The 21308-nt window shown below is 57.7% G+C and overlaps 6 protein-coding genes across 6 annotated transcripts; 3 read left to right on the top strand and 3 right to left on the bottom strand.

The window, feature by feature from the left end:
- Nucleotides 1-39: 39 nt before the first annotated feature.
- BKCO1_4000053 (gcn5 family acetyltransferase) lies at nucleotides 40-666 on the bottom strand (the record flags this gene model as incomplete). Its single annotated transcript, XM_020275464.1, has 1 exon — nucleotides 40-666. One exon carries the CDS (start codon nucleotides 664-666, stop codon nucleotides 40-42), a length of 627 nt encoding a protein of 208 aa, XP_020128482.1.
- A 611-nt stretch (nucleotides 667-1277) lies between these two features.
- BKCO1_4000052 (ribose-phosphate pyrophosphokinase 1) lies at nucleotides 1278-3158 on the top strand (the record flags this gene model as incomplete). The annotated part of the gene is made up of 5 exons (XM_020275463.1): nucleotides 1278-1410; nucleotides 1462-1513; nucleotides 1568-1641; nucleotides 1703-2475; nucleotides 2529-3158. 5 exons carry the CDS (start codon nucleotides 1278-1280, stop codon nucleotides 3156-3158), a joined length of 1662 nt encoding a protein of 553 aa, XP_020128481.1.
- A 3391-nt stretch (nucleotides 3159-6549) lies between these two features.
- Nucleotides 6550-8668, bottom strand: BKCO1_4000051 (gata transcription factor; the record flags this gene model as incomplete). Its single annotated transcript, XM_020275462.1, has 5 exons — nucleotides 6550-7206; nucleotides 7269-7457; nucleotides 7636-7708; nucleotides 8057-8401; nucleotides 8655-8668. 5 exons carry the CDS (start codon nucleotides 8666-8668, stop codon nucleotides 6550-6552), a joined length of 1278 nt encoding a protein of 425 aa, XP_020128480.1.
- Nucleotides 8669-10022: 1354 nt separating this feature from the next.
- BKCO1_4000050 (phosphatidylinositol 4-kinase type ii subunit alpha) lies at nucleotides 10023-12241 on the top strand (the record flags this gene model as incomplete). The annotated part of the gene is made up of 2 exons (XM_020275461.1): nucleotides 10023-11411; nucleotides 11459-12241. 2 exons carry the CDS (start codon nucleotides 10023-10025, stop codon nucleotides 12239-12241), a joined length of 2172 nt encoding a protein of 723 aa, XP_020128479.1.
- A 1179-nt stretch (nucleotides 12242-13420) lies between these two features.
- Nucleotides 13421-16790, top strand: BKCO1_4000049 (swi snf-related matrix-associated actin-dependent regulator of chromatin subfamily a member 3-like 1; the record flags this gene model as incomplete). Its single annotated transcript, XM_020275459.1, has 2 exons — nucleotides 13421-13988; nucleotides 14044-16790. The coding sequence occupies 2 exons, from the start codon at nucleotides 13421-13423 to the stop codon at nucleotides 16788-16790; spliced, it is 3315 nt and encodes a 1104-aa protein (XP_020128427.1).
- Nucleotides 16791-18357: 1567 nt separating this feature from the next.
- On the bottom strand, nucleotides 18358-21269 carry BKCO1_4000048 (dna replication licensing factor mcm3; the record flags this gene model as incomplete). Its single annotated transcript, XM_020275458.1, has 6 exons — nucleotides 18358-20721; nucleotides 20770-20875; nucleotides 20925-20971; nucleotides 21024-21075; nucleotides 21128-21146; nucleotides 21197-21269. 6 exons carry the CDS (start codon nucleotides 21267-21269, stop codon nucleotides 18358-18360), a joined length of 2661 nt encoding a protein of 886 aa, XP_020128428.1.
- Nucleotides 21270-21308: the final 39 nt, after the last annotated feature.

Below are 21308 nucleotides of genomic sequence, written 5' to 3'. Positions count from 1 at the left end.
CGGCGAAATCTCTCTCTCTGTATTTCCCCACTCCCACATTCACAAAGAGAGCTGGACATACACCGTATCGATCCACCTCCCAAACTTCCGCCCCACCTCCTTGAGCGTCCCCGCGTGCTCGAAGCCAAACCCCTCATAGTACTCCTTCAGCCCCCACCCGCCCCTCCTCCCCGTCTCATCCAGCGCCATGCACCCAATCACCTGCCTCACCCTGCCCTCGTCGCCGCGCCACGCCTCCCCGATCCAGTCCTCGCCCCACTCCTCCGGACTCCTCAGCACGTCCAGCAGCCGCTGCAGCAGCGCCGAGCCGATCCCTTTGCCCGTGCTGTCCGGGTGGCAGAAGACGGCGAACTCGACCGTCTGGCGGTAGGCGGCCTCGGCGCCGCGGAAGGGCGCGGCGCTGGCGTAGCCGATGGGCGTGTTGAAGGCGTCGGCCGCGACGAGGTAGGGCAGCCCCGCGGCGCGGACGGCGCCGAACGCGGCGAGGAAGCCGGCGTCGCTGAGAGGCGTCGTGGCGAAGGTGGCGACCGTGTGGGCGACGTAGTGGGCGTGGATGGCGTTGAGGGCTGGGATGTCGGATTCGCGCGCTGGCCGCAGCGTGTAGTCGGGCGACACGACGGGGTGCGAGGAGAGGGCGCGTTGGGGGTGTGGACGCTGCTGCTCCATTGGAGACTTTGGGGGGGATGGGATGGATGGCTTCCTCCGTGTGTTGTGCTGGCGGGACGACGGGGAGGGAGGGAGTGGTGTTGGGTGGGTTGGTGACGAGATGCTGCGCGGCCTAGAAAGAAAGAGAGAGAGAGAGAGAGAGAGAGAGAGAGGGCCACAGGTACGGGCTGTAGCAAAGAGGAAGAGGTCAGAGGCTTGAGGCTAGTAGTTACATCGTAACTTTATTTGACATTGAAGCTGAGCTCAGCTCTCAGCACTACGTAGGATCGACGGCATGCCGCGGCGATATGCGGGGGTGGTGTCATTGGCTGCTAGAAACGCGGGGCCCGTAGATGGAAGGCACATGGCAGGCGCTGCAGTGCTTGTGATTGGCACAGGCGCGAGCTAGCAGCGTGCGCCGGCTCAGGGCGGTGTTCGGGAAGCAGACGGAATCATGTGCGGTGGGGTTGTTGTGCATCAAAAGTCTTGGCCGGCGGTGGCTTCCAAAAATTCATCTCCCCGCAAGGCGCGTGCACGCATTTTCTTCCGCCCTGTGCCTCCAACCTCACTCCCTTCTCTTCCTTCACTCACTCCCCCACCCACCCACACCTCTGAGCGCACGCTTCGTGACCATGCGCCAGACACAGATCTTCTCGGGCCTATCACACCCGGCTCTGGTCGAGGGCATCTGCGACCGGTTGGGCCAGCGTCCAGGCAAGGCCGAGCTGCGCAAGTTCAGCAACGGAGAGACCAGCGTGCAGATCCGTCAGTATGAAAGCTGCCGTCTGCCCCGCGCTTGAGCTTACCAGTCACAAGAGTCGTCTGTCCGTGACCAAGATGTCTTCATTGTCCAGAGCGGCAGCTCCAAGTATGTCTTGTCCCCCTGCCTCACGAGATTGGTGCCGGGCTAACACCGACTCAGGATCAACGACAATGTCATGGAGCTGCTCATCATGATCTCGGCTTGCAAAGGTGGCTCTTCGAAGTCCATCACGGGTATGTGGTAACCAGCGCCCTGCGCGACTGCAATGCGCGACTGCGCTAACCCGCCCTGCAGCCGTCATGCCCTACTTTCCCTACTCGCGCCAGAGTAAGAAGAAGTCGCACCGTGGTGCCATCACCGCTCGCATGATCGCAAACCTCCTGCACGTCGCAGGCGTCAACCACGTCATCACCATTGACCTTCACGCCTCTCAGATGCAGGGCTTTTTCAAGTGCCCTGTCGACAACCTCGTTGCCGAGCCGCTGCTCGCCCGCTGGATCCGCAACAATGTGCCCAATTGGAGGGATACCGTCGTCGTGTCCAAGAACCCTGGCGGCACCAAGCGTGTCACCAGCTTGGCCGATGCATTGAAGCTCAGCTTCGGTATCGTCACCACCGATAGGCGACGGCCTGGTCGTGGAGAGGGCCTGAGCTTGCAGGGCAGCGCCATATTTGAAAGGCTTGGCTTGGACGGGACCTACGAGACGGACGGCCTGATTGAGGAAGAGTTCGACGCAGAGGCTGGCATTGCCCCGGCCGAGACTGTCAAAGTCACGTCCAATGAGGACGCTGCCGAGGACGCTGCTGAAGACGCTGAAGACGAAGCCGATGAGAAGAAAGATGGGCCGGTGAGGGGTCGCGGCAGGGCGACCTCTGCCGCTCGCAGACTCAATGGCAATGCGGTCAATGCCGTGCCCTCGAGTCCGCTGGTCAAGTCGACTAGGGCCGAGTCCTTCATTTCTGAAGATGGCCAGGACTCTCCTAGGAAACGGCTCATGCGGACAGTCACAGCCCCGAGCGCTTCTCACTCTCCCGCCGACCCTACCGCCGACGAGTACACTGACGAGGTAAGTGTTGACAGCTCAATGCACAACATTCCGAACTACGCTAATTCGCACAGCGCGCTCGGGACGTCATCCATGGCCGTCTAGTCCACGGCCATATTGTGGACGATGATCATCCTTCCCCTGCCCTGTCGGCTGTTTCTTTCAAGAACAGGCCTCCGCGGAGCAGCAACTCGGATGATGACGAGCCTCCGGAGCACATGCTCAACTCGATGATGTCAACCTGTTCTGTCGAGGAGCCTGAGCTTGCACAGCCTATGGGTGGCACCCACGATGCCGGTGACACGTCTGAAGCTGAAGAAGAAGACCTCAAGAATCCCGAGCTCGAGACGACGGTCACGCTTGTTGGCAACGTGCGGGATCGTCCGGTTTGCATTGTCGACGACATGATCGACAAGTCTGGATCGTGGATCGCAGCTGCAGAGACCGTGGTGAAGCGTGGTGGTGCCACCAAGGTGTACTGCATGGCAACACATGGCCTCTTTGGCGGTGATTGCCTCGAAGAGATGGAGGAGTGCGAGTGCATTGAGCGTATCGTGGTCACCAACTCGTTCCCTATTCCTGAAGACAAGAAGGCTCGCTGCAGCAAACTCACCATCATCCCGGTTGAGAGTCTGCTTGCCGAAGCCATTCGCAGGAATCACCACGGCGAGAGTATGTCGCAGCTCTTCTTGCACGGATGGTAAGCGATGGGGTAAGTTGGTTTCATGCATCATCTCGGAGCTATTCGGTTCGACAAAGGGTCAGCAAATGGGCGGATTTGCGTGGGCGAACAAGGATTAAATGAGAAGCAGTATGGTTTGTATCTTCACTCTTTTATTCTCAAGTCCGCTGGGAAATGGAGATATGAGAAGGCACAAGTTACAGGTTGGTGGAGAAGGATCTGCTCACACATTAGCGTTGGCGCTCTGGCGTTATATTTTTCCTTTCGGTTGCTTCTTCAGATTGAGGAGAGACAATCCTCTAAAAGGTCTACGAGGGTCGTCCATGTACACGCTCTCACGAATCACGAATCTTTGGCCGATCAGGTTGATCCGGCCGGCTGCAGCCATCTTCTTCCCCCTTCTTTACCTTTCCAGTCGTTTTGATTTTCCTTTTCCTCATCTCAGACATGAGAATAAAAACATACCCAACGATGCAGGACTTCGGGTCCTGCAGGGGCTTCCTTCGCTCTCTCCACGAGAGCATCAGGTCCCTAACGGAGCGTTGGTAGAGCAAACAAAACCCCCTGTCTTCCTCTTGCTTCTTCATTGAGGCGAGGGGAAGACGGGGGACTTCGGGAATAGAAGGCGTCTCGTTCAGGGAGTAACATCTCGCTGCTTAACTGCAGTATGAGCGAGGCGCAAGAGAACCTCCCGGACATACGTGCAATGCATGTGCTTTTGATATTCATGGACGTAAGTCCTTGAGGATAGTGGCAAATGGAACATTATGATTGATCCACTGTGAAGTTGTTGTGATGATGGTCGTCAGGGTGGATGTGTCTTTGTTGTCGCCCAGGAGTCAGGAATGTGGTGTCTCATCATGCATATGCGTGTTCACAACGATCCCTTTTCTCTTCTTTATTTATTTTTTGGCCGCTTCCTCTTCTTGTCTTCAGTCTCGCGTTCTCCGGACATTATTCTGTCACGTGTAAAACCGATATCCTGCTGTACGGAAGGCAAACGAATTCCGCGCGAGGGGACAGCGGAGTTACCCTTTCTTTCCATTTTTCTCTCTCTCTCTTTCTTTCTTTCTTCTGGTGTGTGGGCGCACACGGGGACAACCCCGTGTCCGCAACCTCGGGAATGGATAAATGGACGTGATGGGAACCAGTTTGTGGGGAAGGGGAAGGGCAGGAGGGGCAAACTCCGCGCGTTGGGAATTCCGAACGAACCCTTTGTGCGGGGAGGGGTGTGAAAAAAAAAAAAAAGCACTGGTTTGGTTGGACGGTTGTCCCACCAGCCTCGGCGACATCATCGTCGTCGAAGCGCGCGCACACGCGCACGCGCGCAGTATGTATGTATGATGATATTGGATGCTAGGGGAAGGCCAGGCCGGGCCGGGCTACGGGGGAAACACGAGGAATTCCGTTGTTGTGTTGTTTGTTTGTCGCGGGGGGAAAGCAAGAAAAAAAAAAGAAAAGCGGACGTGACGGTTGTGACAGCCGTCCAATGAGCGACGCGCTGATACACATGATCCCGTCGTACATCATGATGATGATGAGCGCAGCGGTTCGAAAGACGGAGTTACCTATGGGCGATCACCGTTGCTCGCCTTTGCCCCTCCCCCCCTCAAGTAGGTAGTAGATGTCGTTGTTTGTAACTGTGCTGCTACGCCACCAGCCGCCACATGCAATCCTTCCCGCCCCGTTCAACAGAAGGAAAGAAGGAAAAGAAAAGAAAAAAAAAATAAAAGCACGCTTGCTTATCGCTACCCGCACACCCCCGCCACCCGCGCGCCCGCCCGCCCCCCTCAATCTGTTTATCGCTCCCCCCCAGGCAAAGCAAAAAAAGAAAAAGGCGCCCGGCCCCCTTTCCTTCCTCCCTCCTCCCCGCAAGCATCGACGAGTGGCTGGACCCGGGGGAAATTAGTACGTACCTAGGGGGACGCACACACACATGATGCTGCTGATTCGGTGGGAAATGATGAGAGGGCTAATGCCCATCCAGCATAATCTTATCAGGCGAGCTGAGAGATTGCGATAGCCATCGATAGCATTGATAGCGATTTTTTGATAAGCCCTAAAAAGTCAATAGGTACTGCATGCAATAGCTGATAAGCATCGAGAAAATAACGGCTGGGATCGACTATTATTGGGGAAAAGGCTGTTGAGGTTGGCATTACTCGTTGGCGAGTGCGATAGCGATTAGAGCTGGCAAGACGGCATGGGACGGAGAAATGGCGTGCGACGTTTTGCCAACGAGGAGGGGCGGGGGCAAGGCGGGGTGGTGGGACGGAGCTGTTTGCACACCATACGCAAGATGCGTAGGTATGTCTGATTGGTGGTGGTCTTTCTTCTTCTCTTTTCACATCCAATTCATGTGCCACCTGCTGGTTTGGACGACAGACCACACCCACCCAAGCACGTTCACCTGTCACAATCGAGAATACCGAAGAAGAATGATAAAAAAAAAAGTTCGTCAGACTGGAGAAACCTTGTTTCTTCATGCGCTTTTGATTATTACTTTTTTTCTTTCCTCCATTCCCGCCTTCGGCCACCGCATCTGCGCAGGTCAGAGCAACGCCAAGAAACAAGAAGTATAGCTGCACTGCAAACAGTGACAGCTGCCATCATCTGACCCGTGCTAAACCCTCCTCTCGCCTCAAAAAAAGAATCTCGAGGTATCAAGAAAACGAGCATCGACTAACCTGAGAGGCGGAAGAGAGTGAGAAAGACAAAAGCAAGAAAACAAGAAAACCTGCAATTATGACGCCCGCACGGACTTTTAGAAGTGATCCCTTATCCCAAGACCATCGTACCTCAATGACGCGGGTGCTGTAAGGTGGGTTCGCAAGTACTCGCAGTCCTGTCAAATGAAAAGAGAATTTTGTTTTTCCCGCCGCGCGTAAGAGCAGAAGGTGAAGGAGGTCCGTGTTTTTGATGTCCCGAACGTGTTCGCGCTTTCAAAAGGGACCGGTGGACGGGAAGTATCCCTGTGTTCCCCACGTCCATTGTGGGGGGGATATTCATCCCTTCGTGGCGCAAAGAAGAAGTAATGATCAAAAGAAAGTGGCAAGGCGGGGTTGATCGGGAGAGAAACCGTAAGTTGGATTCGGTGTCCGGAACTTTGGCGTGAGATGATAAGGCCGTAGTCAAAGTACTACGGCGGGATATCAGACATTAGGGTAATTTATATTGTTTTCGTGCAGCTTGGCTTTCCGCAGACGCAACACCAACGCGTGAGGGAAGTAGAGCGGGTGGGAGAACGCAGCAAAGATCCATTGGAGAAGACCGGTGGGTGTTTCCAGATGGATAGGCAACGGCAGCGCAAGCGGAAACGTAAAAGATATCATGACGAGGTATCGCTCTGGAAAAAAAAAAGAAGACAACGGCAAAGTGTTGCGGGAGAATGAAAGGTTGGCCGAATGTCGGACTCAGTTCGATTGTGAGGGGGTCGATAAGGGCGTCGACGCCGCGCTCTCGTCGACAATGTCGGACAGGCGCATTCTCTTTTGGCGAGGGCCATCACCCCTGTACTCAGCCAGCTCAGCCTCCAGCTCATCGACGCGGCGCTTCAGATCGGCCTCGCGGGCATGCGAATCGTCGAGATCCTGCTGCAAGAGCTTCTCGTGGTCGCGCGCGTGAGCCTCATTCTGGCGTGCGCGCTGCTCGCTCTGCTCGAGCTCGGTAACACGACCGCGGAACAGGTCGTTGATGACCTCCAGCTCGCTGACGCGTGTCTTGAGCGCAGTATTGGTGGTAGCCAGCCCGTCGTAGGACATGGGCGGCTCCAGGTGCGAGCCGTTTACCGACGAAGCAGACGGAGAGGGCTGGCGATGGGGCATGAAAGAGGGAAGCGAGGGCGAGTGGAACTCATGGCCGTTGAGCGTCACACCGTCGAACATGTGCTGGGGAGCAATGTTGGAGGGGTGGTGGTGGCCCAGGTTGGGAGTGCCAGTGCGCGACAGCGGCGAAGTGGAGCGTTCGGACGCGCCGGACGAGACCTTCTGCGCACGGCGGTGGTTGGAGAGGGCGTCGACGGGCGGCGTGCCGGCGGCCGCGCGGACTTGGTCGAGGCCATTGTCGTGCTGCTGTTGGATCGCGCGTCATGTGAGCACAGCGCGACAGGGCTCGGGCAGGCGGCGCGACTTACCTTCTTCTTGGGGCCCTGGCCCGACGTCTTGACGCGGTTGCGGCTCTTGATCACGTCGGTCTTGAGGCTTATCGGGCGCGGGCGGCCGTGCAGCTTCAGGAACAGGCCGCAGGCGTTGCACAGCACGGAACCGACCTCATCGCGGCGCCAGAGCGGGGTGGTGCTGGTGGTGCAGTTCTGGCAGATGGGCTGTTGGTTGTTGTCAGCGAGCGTGGCCATGTCGAGGTGGGCGGTGGTGGGTGTTGAGCGATAAGCAGGATAAGGAACGGGCAGGGCGAGAGAGTTTTCACACTGGCTGGAACACCACCCAGGGCCGGGCCCATGCACCTGTGCCGGCCGACGCGCCCACCATAACAAACACACTCACCGGGTTCTGTCCGCCCGACGTGGCCGGGGCACTCGTGGCGTAGGTCATGCTGTGCGAAACGGCATTCGGGGGCCTGTGAGGGAGAGGGAGTCAGCGCTGCGGTCCGCAGGTCTTTGTTGTCGCACGCCGGGGTGGAGCTCGGGGCCGTTATCAGTGATGATGCGCCAGGGTTTTATCGCAGCTCTGGCTCTTGCCCAACCCATCCACGATTGGCACGCGTCCCAGGGCCGACGTCCGACTGCCAGCCCACCAGCCAGGCAGCCAGCACGCGCGCTCCCAATTGCCGGCGCGACGTGCACCTGTGCCCGGCTCTGGCGCGCCCACTGCAGCCGGTGCGACGCGCCCGCCCTCCGTCCAATCACCCGCGGGCAAATCCAGCACACAAAAAATAAAAAATAAAAACAGACTGCCTCCTACTGACCTGTTGTCGGGCCTCGGCGACGACGTCGACGATGCTGCCAGCGACGCCAGCGACGACACGCCGGGCAGCTGGATGCCCGGGCTGGTGCCGCGGTGCAGCGGCTGCGGCGGGGGGAGACGGGCGCCGGACTGGGACGCTGCCGACGAGGGCCGCGAGATGGTCAGCCCGATCGACGGCAGCGACGGGCGCTCGTCCAGTGAGGAAGCCGTGTTGAAGGGGGCGAGGTCGCGCGGCGACGGCGGGCGGTTGTGGTAGTGCAGGTTCTCAATGGCCACGGGCCGGTTGAGCAACGAGATGGCGAGCGTGGAAGCCGTGTTTGCGGTGGGGGGAAAACGCGTGCAAGCGCTTCCCGGTCAGGCTAAAAAGCAGGTCGTAAAGGCGTGGTCGGCGAGGATGTCTGCGGGCGCGAGACGGGCGGGTTGGGCACAAAGGAGCGGCGGGCGGGTGGATTAGGTAGAGAGCGTGTAGGGCAGTTCGCTTGGTGCTAAAGGAAGGTAGATACTGCACTTGATGAATGCCAAAGAGACGCAGGTACGGGAGCATGGACACAGGGGTAGGCAGGGATGGTCGCCAGCGCTAATATTAGATTGAAGCTGACCGTGCATCCGGCATGCTGTTGAGCGCGTTGTCGCACAAAGATGGCCGCGCTGGCGGATCTGCGCCGTGGTGTTTACCGCGAGCATTGGCTGTGATCTGCCCCTCAGCATGATCTGAAGGCTTGCCGAGTCGTCCAACCCACCGCGAGCCGGCGCAGGGCTGAGAGACCGGAGCAGAGCTCTGTTCTCCAGCCCGGCAAGAAACGACCGCAAAGCCGCCCTGATGGCGGGCCCGGCGCCAATCGATAGATTCTCACGCTCAGGGGTACAGTAGCTCCACCGTTTCAAATTGCCTCCCGGGACTCGCAGCTTACTCCATATTCTCTCGTGTCACGAGCACCAGCACGCCCGGCGATCCTCGGTCCTTTGCGCCGGCCACGCAGCACTGAGGCCGCTGAGTCCGCTGTGGGCGTGGCTAAGCCGGCATCAACACGGAGCGGCCGTCCGTACGCCGTGGCACCCAGCCGTCGTGACCGCTGCCTCCGAGGCCGCGCTGTCTCAGCCTCCTGAAAAGCAAAAAAGCTGGAGCTTCTGCATCTGCGCTCGGACGCGCCCAGGGAGGCTGATAAGAGAGATAGTGCTGGCCTCCCGCATTGGGGCGGCACAGCTGCTGAACGGGAACAAGACCAACGGCAGGGCACGCAACCCGAAATGAACTCACCCGAAGCGTCATCAAGCGACGATTGCCGACTCGCCGGGCCCCAATCGTCCGTGTCGCCATTGGCGCGTGTTCATTAGACATGCTCGTACTCCAACGGGGGGCGTTCCTGCCGCGGGACGAGAGGCTGATCATTGCGGACGAGCCAGATGGAGGGAGTAGGTAGTAGTGCTCCGCGCGCCAGTGCCTAGTCAAACGCTCTCGCCAGCCGTCTGCTCGCCTGGCCGGCGGCGCGAAACACTGGTGCGCAGCGTCGAATGCATCAGCCCCGTCGTGCCGTCGGGGGCGGGCGTGATGCTCTCTGTTGAAGCAACGGCGCGGTGGACGTGCGGGCGGCGCGCTTGCTCACGCGTGATGCATGCTGGGGGAGGTAGAGAGCCGAGCTTGCGACGGGGATCGTCCGGGGGAGATTGTTTGATAACAAAGCGCGTCGAGGTCGGATGCTCGGGTGCGCGCGTCCAAGCGCACAACGGGCCCCTGAGCAGCTCTGGTGCTCTGTGGTGCTCTGGCGCCAAGGCCTGCGGTCGGCGATTGGCCAGGCCGAAGCCCTGAGCCAGCGGCCACGTTTTGTCTGCGGCCGCCGTCACAAGCCGCTCGTCATACCTCCGTGGCCGGGTGAGCTGCCCGTGCGGCGGATGAGCCTCATCCCGCACTGTCATGCTGCTGCACACATGCCACCTTCCCACCGTATTCCCTCGCAGTGACCTCCACCATGGCTAAAGGCCGGCCGCCCACCTCTGGATACGCCCGCATCGCCCAGGCCGAGGAGGAGGAGGACATCTTCGACGACTCCGACGACGAGGACCTCCACCGGGGCCAGAGCTCCCTTTCTGGTCGCTATGCTCCCATCCACCCTCAACGCCACGCCCGCATGACCCCGGGCTCCGGCTCGCCCCCACGACGCAAGCCCGGCGGACGCATGCGCAGCAATTCGGGCGTCGACATCAAGGCAATCAACGCGCGACTGGAGAGATGGGCCGACGAGATTGCGTCCAAGTTCAAGATCAAGAAGGGTCGTGGCAAGGCGCAGCGCGAAGATGAGCTGGAGATACATCACTCGGTCTTCCAAGCCCCGGACTGGATCCGCCCTGCCACCGCCGAAACATTGGCCAGGGACTACGACATGTCCCACCCTGACCGCTTGACAAAGATCGAGTTCGATGACATCGTCGAGGGTGTCCGCACCGCCATCGAGCTCGGCACCCACCCGAAACTCATCACGCAAGGCAGTTCTGGAAGCTACTTTGCTCGCAATCCAGACGGCAAAGTGGTAGGTGTCTTCAAGCCCAAGGATGAGGAGCCCTACGCCTCCAGAAATCCCAAGTGGACCAAATGGATCCACCGCAATCTGTTTCCCTTCGCATTTGGCAGAGCTTGCCTGATCCCTAACCTCAGCTACGTGTCCGAAGCCGCCGCCTACGTGCTCGATACCCAACTCCGAACCAACATCGTGCCTTATACCGAGGTCGTCGGCTTGTCTTCCAAATCCTTCTACTACGACTTCTGGGAGAGACGGGCATACTACAGGAAGAAGAAGCCGCTGCCGGAGAAGCTTGGAAGCTTTCAAGTCTTTTTGAAAGGCTACAAGGATGCCACTCTTTTCCTGAAAGAGCACCCTTGGCCTGATCAGCACAACACTGCGCTCCGGGACGCTCCCGCCCGGCGGAAAAAGAGAAGATGGGCCGAGGACTGCAGACCGAGCGGGCCAGCATCGGATGATGAGGAAGACGATCGGCCTCCGACTGCCGACGAGACGCAGGTACGACGAGGGTTTTGGACGGAACGCTTGCAGCAGTCGTTCCGCGAGCAACTGGAGAGGCTGGTCATTTTGGACTACATCATGAGAAATACGGATCGAGGCTTGGACAACTGGATGATCAGGATCGACCCAAAGACGGAGGAGGCCACCATCGTGGCAGAACCGCCGAAAGACCGCCGTGCAAACGGCTCTGCTGAAGAACCGTACAAGCGGCAGGAGCAGATGGTCGCAACTAGCAGATCAGGAACGCCTGCGAACGTGCCGCCTTCTAAGGATGACCCTCAGGTGTTCCTCGGGGCTATCGACAACAGCCTCTCGTGGCCATGGAAGCACCCAGATGCCGTAAGTTATGTGGGTTGGTGTTTGAAACGCAGACTAACAATGATCAGTGGCGAAGTTATCCTTTCGGTTGGCTGTTTTTGCCCGTGTCCTTGATCGGACATCCCTTCTCCGAGGCAACACGCAGACACTTCCTACCCTTGCTTACGTCGACGCAATGGTGGAGCGAGACCACGCTGGCGCTGAGGAGATGCTTCATCCAGGACGCCGACTTCAAGGAGCGCATGTTTGCTCGGCAAATGGCGGTCATGAAAGGCCAGGCGTGGAATGTAGTCGAGACGCTCAAGACAGCTGACCACGGTCCTCTGGAACTCACTCGGAGGGCGAGGGTGTGCGTATGGGACGATCTGGTGGACATTCCGGTGGCGGTGCCTTTGCAGCGTCCGTCGGCAGAGATGCGGCGTCAGACAGAGGAACTCGCAGCGCATGACGAGACGGAAGAAATGGACATCAGCAACGCGCTAGCTTCGTCGGCCCCTAACCCTCATTCCGACCTGCTTGGGCTGGAATCGCCTCCACGCAGCAACCCGTTCAACATGTCAAGGCAGTCCAGCACGATGAACATGCACGAGAGCTCGCGACCGCCAGTCAGTCTCAAGTCTCGGATGAGCTACGATGGACCACGCAGTGTCATACCGACCAGCCCAGTGCAGTCGAAGAAGAGGCGATTTTCGTTCACAGTCCGTCGGAACAGCGGGCCGCTGGGGTTGGAAGATGACGAGGGTGACCTTGGATATGCGGCAGCAGATGACATGGACGGCAACACGAAGCGGGTGATTGTGGAACGGCTGGAGATGGTCAAATCCAAGAACCCGCTCTTCACGTGGTGTTGATTGGAGCGCCGGAGCGGTGGGGCGCGTTTTAGTTTTCTTGCCTTCACTCTTTTCGCTATTTGGTTCCCATAGAGGAGCATCAGCGGTATTTCTGGGCTCTTTTCATGAAGAAAGTTGTATACCTACGGCTGGGAAAACGAACTAAAAACTTGTATGGGTTATAGGCGATGGTGGATCCAAGGCAACTTCTGTGTAGTGTAGGGCATCAAGAAAAAAGGCGCACAGGACGGAAACACCGGCAGCATCCTCATCCGGGTCTCTCTTCAACCTTGCATAGCACTAGAATGGCGTGGAGAATGGGATTCTATGCCGGCGTTGGACAAGAAGATTTTTGGACTCGTGCCGAAGCCAATGTCGAGATGATTGCCCTTCCTTTCCGCTTGGCAGGGCGTGATGCAAGTGGTGGTGTCGTCGGAGCCTGCACTACGCCAACTTGGGCTAGCGCGGATTGACTCGGACGCGACGGGCGACAGCGACGCTCCAGGTGACGCGAGCCACATCAACCGCCCTTCTCCAGCAATCCCCAGGTTCTCACGCCATGATCCGGGGGAACTAGTGGGTCTCCTCTTCCTCGTCGCGCATGCTCGCTCGACATGTTCCCAGCTGGCGCGAACATGATAATCCACTCCCGAATCGCCGCTCCGTCTCCCGACCCGCCACCACGCTGACCGAAGCCTGTTCCGTCCAGACTGTTTTCCTTCCCGACCCAAGCCAGAGTTGTACTTTCCTGCCGGAATTGAGCTGCGCACCGTTTAGTACCTGCATCCGTGCCTAGACTTGGGAGAAAAGAAAATCCAAGATGAACCCGGCGCAGCTTTTAAATCCCAAGGCTTTCAAGAAGGGTAAGCGTCTTTTTCTGCTGCTGCTGCTTCTTCCATTGTTGTCGGCTTCACCGGACGTGCTTGGTCAAGTTTCTTTTGCTTCCGCTCTTGCCATTTCTGAACCGTCTTCCCAGCTCAAACCATCACATGTTGTCCTGACTGCTCTCCTCTCGCCTACATTCATTGTTCACTTTGAGCTCGTGCAATCAAGCCCACGTGGCCCCTCGACATTGTTTCTACCCATCGTCGGCTTGGCACACGCCGACTTGCTTTTCTTCAACCCCCGCCTTCCAAGCCGCTCACTCTTCAACACCTACATTTCTTCCCCTCCACCTTGTCATCGTTTTTCCTACCTACCATGGACGCGACGGACGCGACGGACAGGACCCACTCACCATCTGACCTCGCTCAAGCTGAACCTCCACCAGAGCACCCTGCGTCGCCATTGATTACCGAGCCTGCGTCACCTCGCTCAATAGTAGAAGATCCTGAACTGACTCTACCAGCTCAATCTCAACCTTCGTCGCGGGCCTCATCGCAAGGCGCCAGCAGCAGCGCTTCCAACGCCTCACTACCTGCGCCACCTGCTTATAATCCACAAGCATTACTGAACCCCAAGGCTGCCGCCAAGCGCGCCCGTGCTCAGTCCACCCACTCCAACGATGCGTCGGTCGAGGGTCCGACCGAAGGCGCCGTTGGCATGGGCTCTTTGATTGAGCGCATGCATGGTGTGCAGCATCGCGAGGATCAGCCCGTCAAGAAGCAGAGGCGCGATCCTGCAGACGAGCAAGCCGGCCGCAGCACCACATTCGAAGGCTCCGGCAAAGGTACCGTTCTTGGAGAGTACGTCAACGATCAAAAGCAGCTCGGAGAAAAGGAAGCCGCCCCACTACCCGCACCGTCCTCGGTCGTAGACCTCACTGCTGGTATGTTGCGCTTATTCAAATATTTGGGATTCTCAAGCAGCTGACAATGTAACAGACGACGATGATGTCGTCATCGTCAAAGATACTGGCAGCTACGAGGTTTGTCTGGGCAAAATCCAAGATGCTACCATCTCGGTCTTCATGATTCCTTCACCACATCCTACCGCGTTCCAAGGCTCTGTCAACCAATGGCCTGCTTTCAAGGTGTCACTTCGTCGGAGACCTGCCGCCACGGATCAGCTAATCACCGTCACCGATCCCTGCGGCCGCGACTTCGCTCGTGTTGGTATCACCGTGGCCAGAGGCCTGTCATATCTGATGGATAACAAGCTTCTCAATCTAAGGATTGATGCCCGCTTAGATTCCCGGAAGAGGAAGCCTGGCGAGAACGCAGGATCGGGCACCTCCGCACAGATGCCGTTGAATATTCATCTCTTTGCGCCGCGCAAGTATGCCAAGGACATCGGTCGTTACCTTAGCCACAGCTCAAGGCAGATTTGGCTTCGTGACCCCACCATCAACATTGGAAGCATTCCCTACTACAACCCACAGGCCATCAAGAGCACAGTCCCACGCGCACAGCCTGGTCCGAGCAGCAATCAGCCTGGATATGGATTCGTGGCCAGGACGGTCGAGGAGATTCGCTCCGATGTCATCAGCATGTTTGACTCCCTGACCAAGTCAGATGATATCCCTTCGATGCAGCAGCCCGATATCATATTGACGAGGCTTCTCGCGCATCAGGCCCAAGCCCTGCATTTCATGACCTCCCGCGAGGCAGAAGACGCGGAAGAGAAGGGCTCGCTGTGGAAGTCCAAGTTACGAGGTAATGGTGAGCGTTACTATTACAACATTATCAGTGGCCAAGAGACTCGCAACAAGCCACCTCCGACACGCGGAGGGATACTGGCCGACATGATGGGCCTCGGCAAGACCCTGACCGTTCTCTCCCTCATTGCTGCGACTATGCAAGACGCTTTGGAATTCTCCTCGAAGATGCCGCCGCAGATACCTGGAGCGCCCCTTATCAAGTGCAATTCGAAGGCAACATTGCTCATCTGCCCAGTGAGCACCGTAGCCAACTGGCAAGAACAGGTGAATATGCACGTCAAGAGCGGTGCCATGTCATACTACATCTATCATGGCCCCAACAGGCTTGACGACCCCAAGGAACTTGCCAGATATGATCTCGTTATTTCGACATACAGCGTGGTTGCAACTGAACATGATAAGGCTACATCGAAAAAGCCTCTGGCCCTGATCAACTGGTTTCGTATCGTCCTGGATGAAGCCCATATGATTCGTAGTGCTGCCACTAAACAGTCGGTTGCCACGTGTGCCTTATTAGCACAACGTCGATGGGCTGTCACGGGCACCCCTGTTCAGAATCGCTTAGATGACCTGGGTGCGCTGATTAAGTTCTTGAGAATCAAGCCGTTCGATGACAAGGGCGGCTTTGCGCAGTACATCCTCACTCCATTCAAGAATGCCGATCCGGAAATTCTTCCCAAGCTGCGCATCCTCGTGGACTCGATTACTCTACGTCGCCTCAAAGACAGGATCAACCTTCCGGCCCGGAACGATCAACTGGTTCGCCTTAACTTCTCCCCAGACGAGCGAAGGCTGTACGACTTCTTTGCCAAGGACACAGCTGCACGCATGGCCTCGATCACAGCCGGCAGGGATAAGCTGGCAAAAAACCAAATGGGCCACATCCTTCGTGCCATCGGACGTCTTCGCATGATCTGCGCCCACGGTGCTGAGCTACTGAGTAACGATGATATGAAGCTCACAGAAGGCCTCTCGCTCGACAATGCGATTGAGCTGGGGGATGATGACGACGGGGACAAGCCGGCCATATCCAAAGAACAGGCATACGATATGCTGCATCTTCTACGCGAAAGCGACATGCACCACTGTGGCATCTGCGATCAGGCAATCATCGGCTCTAGCTACGCCCCTGCTGCAAACGACTCTTCTGACGATGAGAGCGACGTCAAGAAAGACACCGTCATAGGTTTCATGACACCGTGCTACCAGATAGTCTGTCCCGCCTGCTTCGACGAGTTCAAACGAAGGGTGAAGAGGCGCGCCGCTCCCGACCGCTACATGTACTGCCCGCTCTGCGACGCCTACGTCCGGCAGTCCATATTCCCCCTCTCGCAGGAAGAAGCCGACCGGGACGAAGCCGCGCGGCAGCGCGTGCGCAGCAATCCGCGACTGGCCAAGCAGCTCGGCCGGTACGGCGGGCCGCACACCAAGGTCAAGGTCCTGATCGAGAACCTGCTCGAGAGCAAAGCGTGGAGCGACGCGCACCCGGACGAGGCGCCGCTCAAGAGCGTCGTCTTCTCGGGCTGGACGACGTACCTCGACCTCATCTCGATCGCGCTCGAGGACAAGGGGCTGCGGTACGCGCGTCTCGACGGCACCATGTCGCGCAAGAAGCGCACCGAGGCGCTCGACGCGCTCCGCGACGACAGAAGCGTGCACGTCATGCTCATCTCCATCACGGCCGGCGGACTCGGCCTCAACCTCACGTCGGCGTCCAAGGCGTACGTCATGGAGCCGCAGTACAATCCCGCGGCCGAGGCGCAGGCGGTCGATCGCGTGCACCGGCTCGGCCAGACACGCGAGGTGACGATAACCCGGTTTGTCATGAATGACAGTTTTGAGGAGAGGATGCTGGAGCTGCAGAAGAAGAAGAAGGATCTGGCGGATCTAAGCATGAATAGGAACGCAAAGCTGGATAAGGAGGAGGCGGCGAAGAAGAGGCTGGCGGATCTGAGGAGTCTGTTTCGCTGAGGAGGCGAGGGTAAGGGGGAGGAGTAAGAGAAGTCTTCTTCCACAATACCTTCTTTGCTCGCATTCGGCCCGTTGTTGGTTGTGTTTGACGGAATCATCAAGCACACATCTGACAAAACACCAAAGCGAAGGACAGCGGATGAGAGGTGGGCATAATCAACGCCGAGGGAATTTTACCGCATGGCACGAAGCCATCTCAGCAGCAGGATCATTGTGCAAGGCGCACTGCAACCTTTGCATACCACGTTTCCTCTATCTCCCCCCTTCACTGGTTCTCTCCTCCTTCTTCCCTACGGGAAGAGATCTTTTCCACTCCCCCCCCACCTTACTCGCGAGCAGCAGCACACATATCCACACGAGACGGCACTTCATCCCACACACATACACCACCAGCACCAATCAAGCGACAACACGCGAGTCAAACAACGACGACGGACGGACGAAGGCCAGCGAGGCTGAGACTACGGCTGAAGCTCATTGGACCGAACTGCCTGACCCTCCCCGTCCGTCACGTTCTCCGTTAGTCTTTCCCTTTTTATCTCCCTCCATATTTACTAAAGAAATAGCAAGTCTACAGAGTGCATGCCTACAGTCCTACCGTTTTGGGGGGAAATTTTCCTTTAATTTCCTTTTTCTCTGGTCTGCGTCTTGGCGGGTGTGCATGCATGCAGTACACGTGGCATTTGGCGGCGGCGGCGGCGGTGGTGGTGCAGGAAAATGCCTTGAGTTGGATGGGGGAGTTCTTCCCATTCTGGGGGAGACATTATGGACGCTGAGGAAGCGTGCTTTCGGTACGGCGGGCTCGGTTCTAGATTTCTTTGTCATTTATTCTTTGAATGGTTTCCCTTTTCTTTCTTTCTTCCTCTCTTGCTTTCTTTCTCTCTCCCCTCCCTTTTTATTCGAACAGGGGAAGGGGGGGTCCGGGGAAAAAAGAGTTGCTTTTGCATTCGAACGAATTGAGACTATTCCAATAAGACAGACCTGGTTCGTCGAGACCTCTTCCATGGAGAGATTAAATTCTAAGGAGGAGGTTTTTTTTTTTGGTGGGACCGACAGCAAAAAATAGAAGGAACATCGAGTGAAGCAAGTTCAGCCGTAGCTTTCGGTTTATTTCCCCTTCCCACACCCCCGCTCACAATCAAACCCATGACGGAGCAAGGGGACATTCGAAGTCGAGAGCAAGCAACTAACCTTCATTGCAACAATTGATTGCCTGTCTGCTGAGAGCCTCTGAAACCATCATGATGCATGCCCTACACACACTACATAAAACATCTAATCTGATCTCATCATCATCTTCCCTCACTCGGACGACACCACCAACAAAAAAAAAGGGGGGGACCATCCATCCAGCACAAACACGGACACAGACACTGACACTGGCACTACAACCTAACCGCTACAAATACAAAAGAAAAGATGCATGCATGCACGCATGAAAACCAAACCGCGCCCACGCCCACGCGCCCCGTCCCATAATTTTCCCCGCAAGACACCACAAACGAAAAAGAAGACGCAAAAAAAAGGAAAAAAAAAAACTCCCCCAAGCCCTCCAAGCCCCCCAGCCCTAAATCTTATACACGATCCCCCCCGAAAACATGACCTTGTTGCGCTCGCTCAGCGCCTCGAGCGCGGCCTCTGCCTCGGCGAGGCCAAAGGCGGGCTCGCGGCCGCGCTCGAGACGCGCGTTGACGGCCGCGACCAGCGGCTCGACGTCGGCGGCGTCGTTGGCGAAGAGGGGCCCGTCGATGAGCTGGCCGAGGGCCGTCTGGAAGGCTTGGATGCGCTGGGGCGTCGGCGTCGGCGTCGCGGCGCCTTGGGAGTTTTCTTCCTGCGGCTGGCTCTCCGACTGGGTGGTGCCGAGGAGTTGGGAGGCGGGCTGCGAGGAGGCCATGGACATTTGCGAGGAGGAGGCGGCGGCGGCGGCGTTTTGGCGGCGGGTGCTGCGGGTGCCGCGGGGGGTGGCGGTGTAGAGGTCTTCTTCGTCTTCGGCGTCGTGCTGCGGGGCGGCGGCGGTGGTGGTGGTGGTGCTGCCGTTGGTGCCGTTGGCGGTGGAGACGCGGGTGCTGCGGGTGGAGGGGCCGGCTGTCCGCTGGTTGCGGGGCGTGAGGACTTCTCGCGTTTGCTGCGTGTTGTCGTCGTCGTCTGAGTCGGACGAATCGGTTGACATGGCGTCGTCGGCCCGGCTGACCTTCCTCCTCTTTCTCCTCTCGTCTGCGACGACTTCTTTGAATAGAGCAAAGCGTAAGATGGCCTCGGCTACCTCGGCGTCTTTCTGCTCGACACGGTTTGACAACCTTGCCTTGGCGTGGGCGGTGGCGAGACGGATGAGGGTTTCGAGGGTACGGGCAGTCATGGGGGAGGTCTTGCGCTGGTTGCTCTCCATCTCATCGTTACGGAGTGCAGAGTAGGTGGTGACAATGTGGTTGGCGGCGCCTGCAGTCAAGACAGGCTTGACACGAGACTTTGCGTACTGGATGTATTTCTTGACGAAGGGTATGCTCAAGACTTCAGTGCGCCGAGCAGAGCCCCTGCCGACGGTCACATTGACGCCTGCGTGGAGCATGATGTTGAACTTTTCGTACACCTCAGTCGGGCGGTTAGCATCCGCATCCTCGTCAAGGCCGACGCCGAGCATCTGGTTGCCCTGCTCGCGGACAGGTGCACCCTCCTCGGTACCAGGCTGCCTGTAGCGGTGCATACGCAAAACGTGCTCCGAGACTTGACGGTCCCGGACATCCTCAATGTCGTCGGTAACGACAAAGAGCAAATCGAAACGGGAAAGGAGAGAGTCGGGAAGGGCAATGTTCCTGTGGGGGTCCTTGTGCGTGTCGTACTGTCCGTAAATCGGGTTGGCTGCAGCAATGACACTGCAGCGAGCGTTCAGAGAAGTGTGAATGCCGGCCTTGGCGATTGTGACGGTCTGCTGTTCCATGACTTCGTGGATTGCAACGCGATCGACATCGCTCATCTTGTCAAACTCGTCGATACACACGACACCGCGATCACCAAGAACCATGGCACCGGCCTCTAGACGACGCTCGCCCGTTTCTTTGTCCTGGGTGACTGCAGCCGTCAAACCGACACCGGATGAACCCCTACCAGTGGTGGCGATTGCCAAGGGCGCCGTGTTCAGCACGAAGCGCAGGAGCTGCGACTTGGCGGTCGAGGGATCACCGACCATGAGGATGTTGATGTCTCCTCTCAGATGTGTACCGTTGTCCAGGTTCTTCTCCATACCTCCCAGGAGCATGAGCAGGATCGCCTTCTTGATGTAGTCGTGTCCGTGAATGCTGGGTGCCAGAGACTGCGAGAGGAGGTCGAAGACCTTCCTGTGTTTGGAGATTTTGTTGATGTTGCGGATATCGGTGTCGGTGATGGTGGCTTGGGCAATGCCACCGCCCGACTTGGAGGAAAGGAGGATGATGTTATTCGCGAGGATGAGAGTGCGGAAGGTAGAGCTGGCATTCTGAGCGTTGCGGTTTCCGAGAGATCTGTAGACACCAACGAGCTGGATCCTGTCACCGGGCTTGACACGATCGACCAGGTCGTCGTCCAGAATGACGTCAACACCACGAGGCAGCTGGCCTGCAGGAGCGCGCTCAGGCATTTCTTGGATGGAGATGGTCTGATGGTCGCGGTATGTGCTGTAGCCGTACTCGGTGACCAAGGGGTTGCCGTCATCATCTTCGGTGGGGTAGACGGAAGAGCTCGCAGCACCCATGGTCATGGTCTGGTCCCTGTATTCTCTGAACTGGAAGACCGACTTGGCCTCGTTCCAGTGCACCGACTTGACGACTTTGGGGCGCACAAGCGAGCACTTTGTGACAATACCCTCGAGGGAGACCATGTGGTTGAGGTGCTGAGAGCTGATGGTACGGGGGTTGCAGGAAAACTCGCCAAAGCTTCCGACGAATGCGCAGTAGTAAATCTACGCGGGTCAGCATTGCGGCGGCTCGTCATGTCAAAGCCAACTCACCACATCGTCGGCGGTTTCTTTAGAAGGGCGGTTGGGTAAGGCGGCGACAATGTTTTTCAAAGCGTTGTCAAATGCGAAGGTCCAGTCGAACGGCTGGTTGAGGAGACTGCTAGAGTCAGCAACAGTCTGTTTGTGCGCCGCGCTGCTCGACTCACCCATCGGCCATCTCTCTGTTGTGTGCCCTTATCTCATCCAAGCTAACCTGCGCTCCTGTCAGCGCTGGATGTTTCGCATCGCCGTGTGGAGCTTCTTACGATTAGCCTTCTCAGGCCGCGGTTCAACATGAGAATGACATCGGCGCGGTAGCTGCGGCGGTGTCAGCGGGCATTGTATGTAGGTCTGAAGCAGTGGTTCGTACGTTCTTGCGCGAGGATCATCTAGAAACAATTAGCTGCAGGTCGGAATTGGGGAGCAAGCTCAGACTTACTGGGATCCAAGAACTCTTCGGCGGCTCTGATGCGGTCGCGCACCGCCTCGTCCCTCAGCGCAATGCCGTCCATTGTGCGATAAGGTTCGTATGTATGGATCGCAGATGGGCT

Source organism: Diplodia corticola (genome assembly GCF_001883845.1).
Source record: "Diplodia corticola strain CBS 112549 chromosome Unknown scaffold40, whole genome shotgun sequence".
In the NCBI taxonomy this organism is placed as follows: Eukaryota; Fungi; Ascomycota; class Dothideomycetes; order Botryosphaeriales; family Botryosphaeriaceae; genus Diplodia; species Diplodia corticola.
The sequence above is the reverse complement of the archived record's forward strand: the minus strand, read 5'-3'. Positions and strand labels throughout refer to the sequence as shown.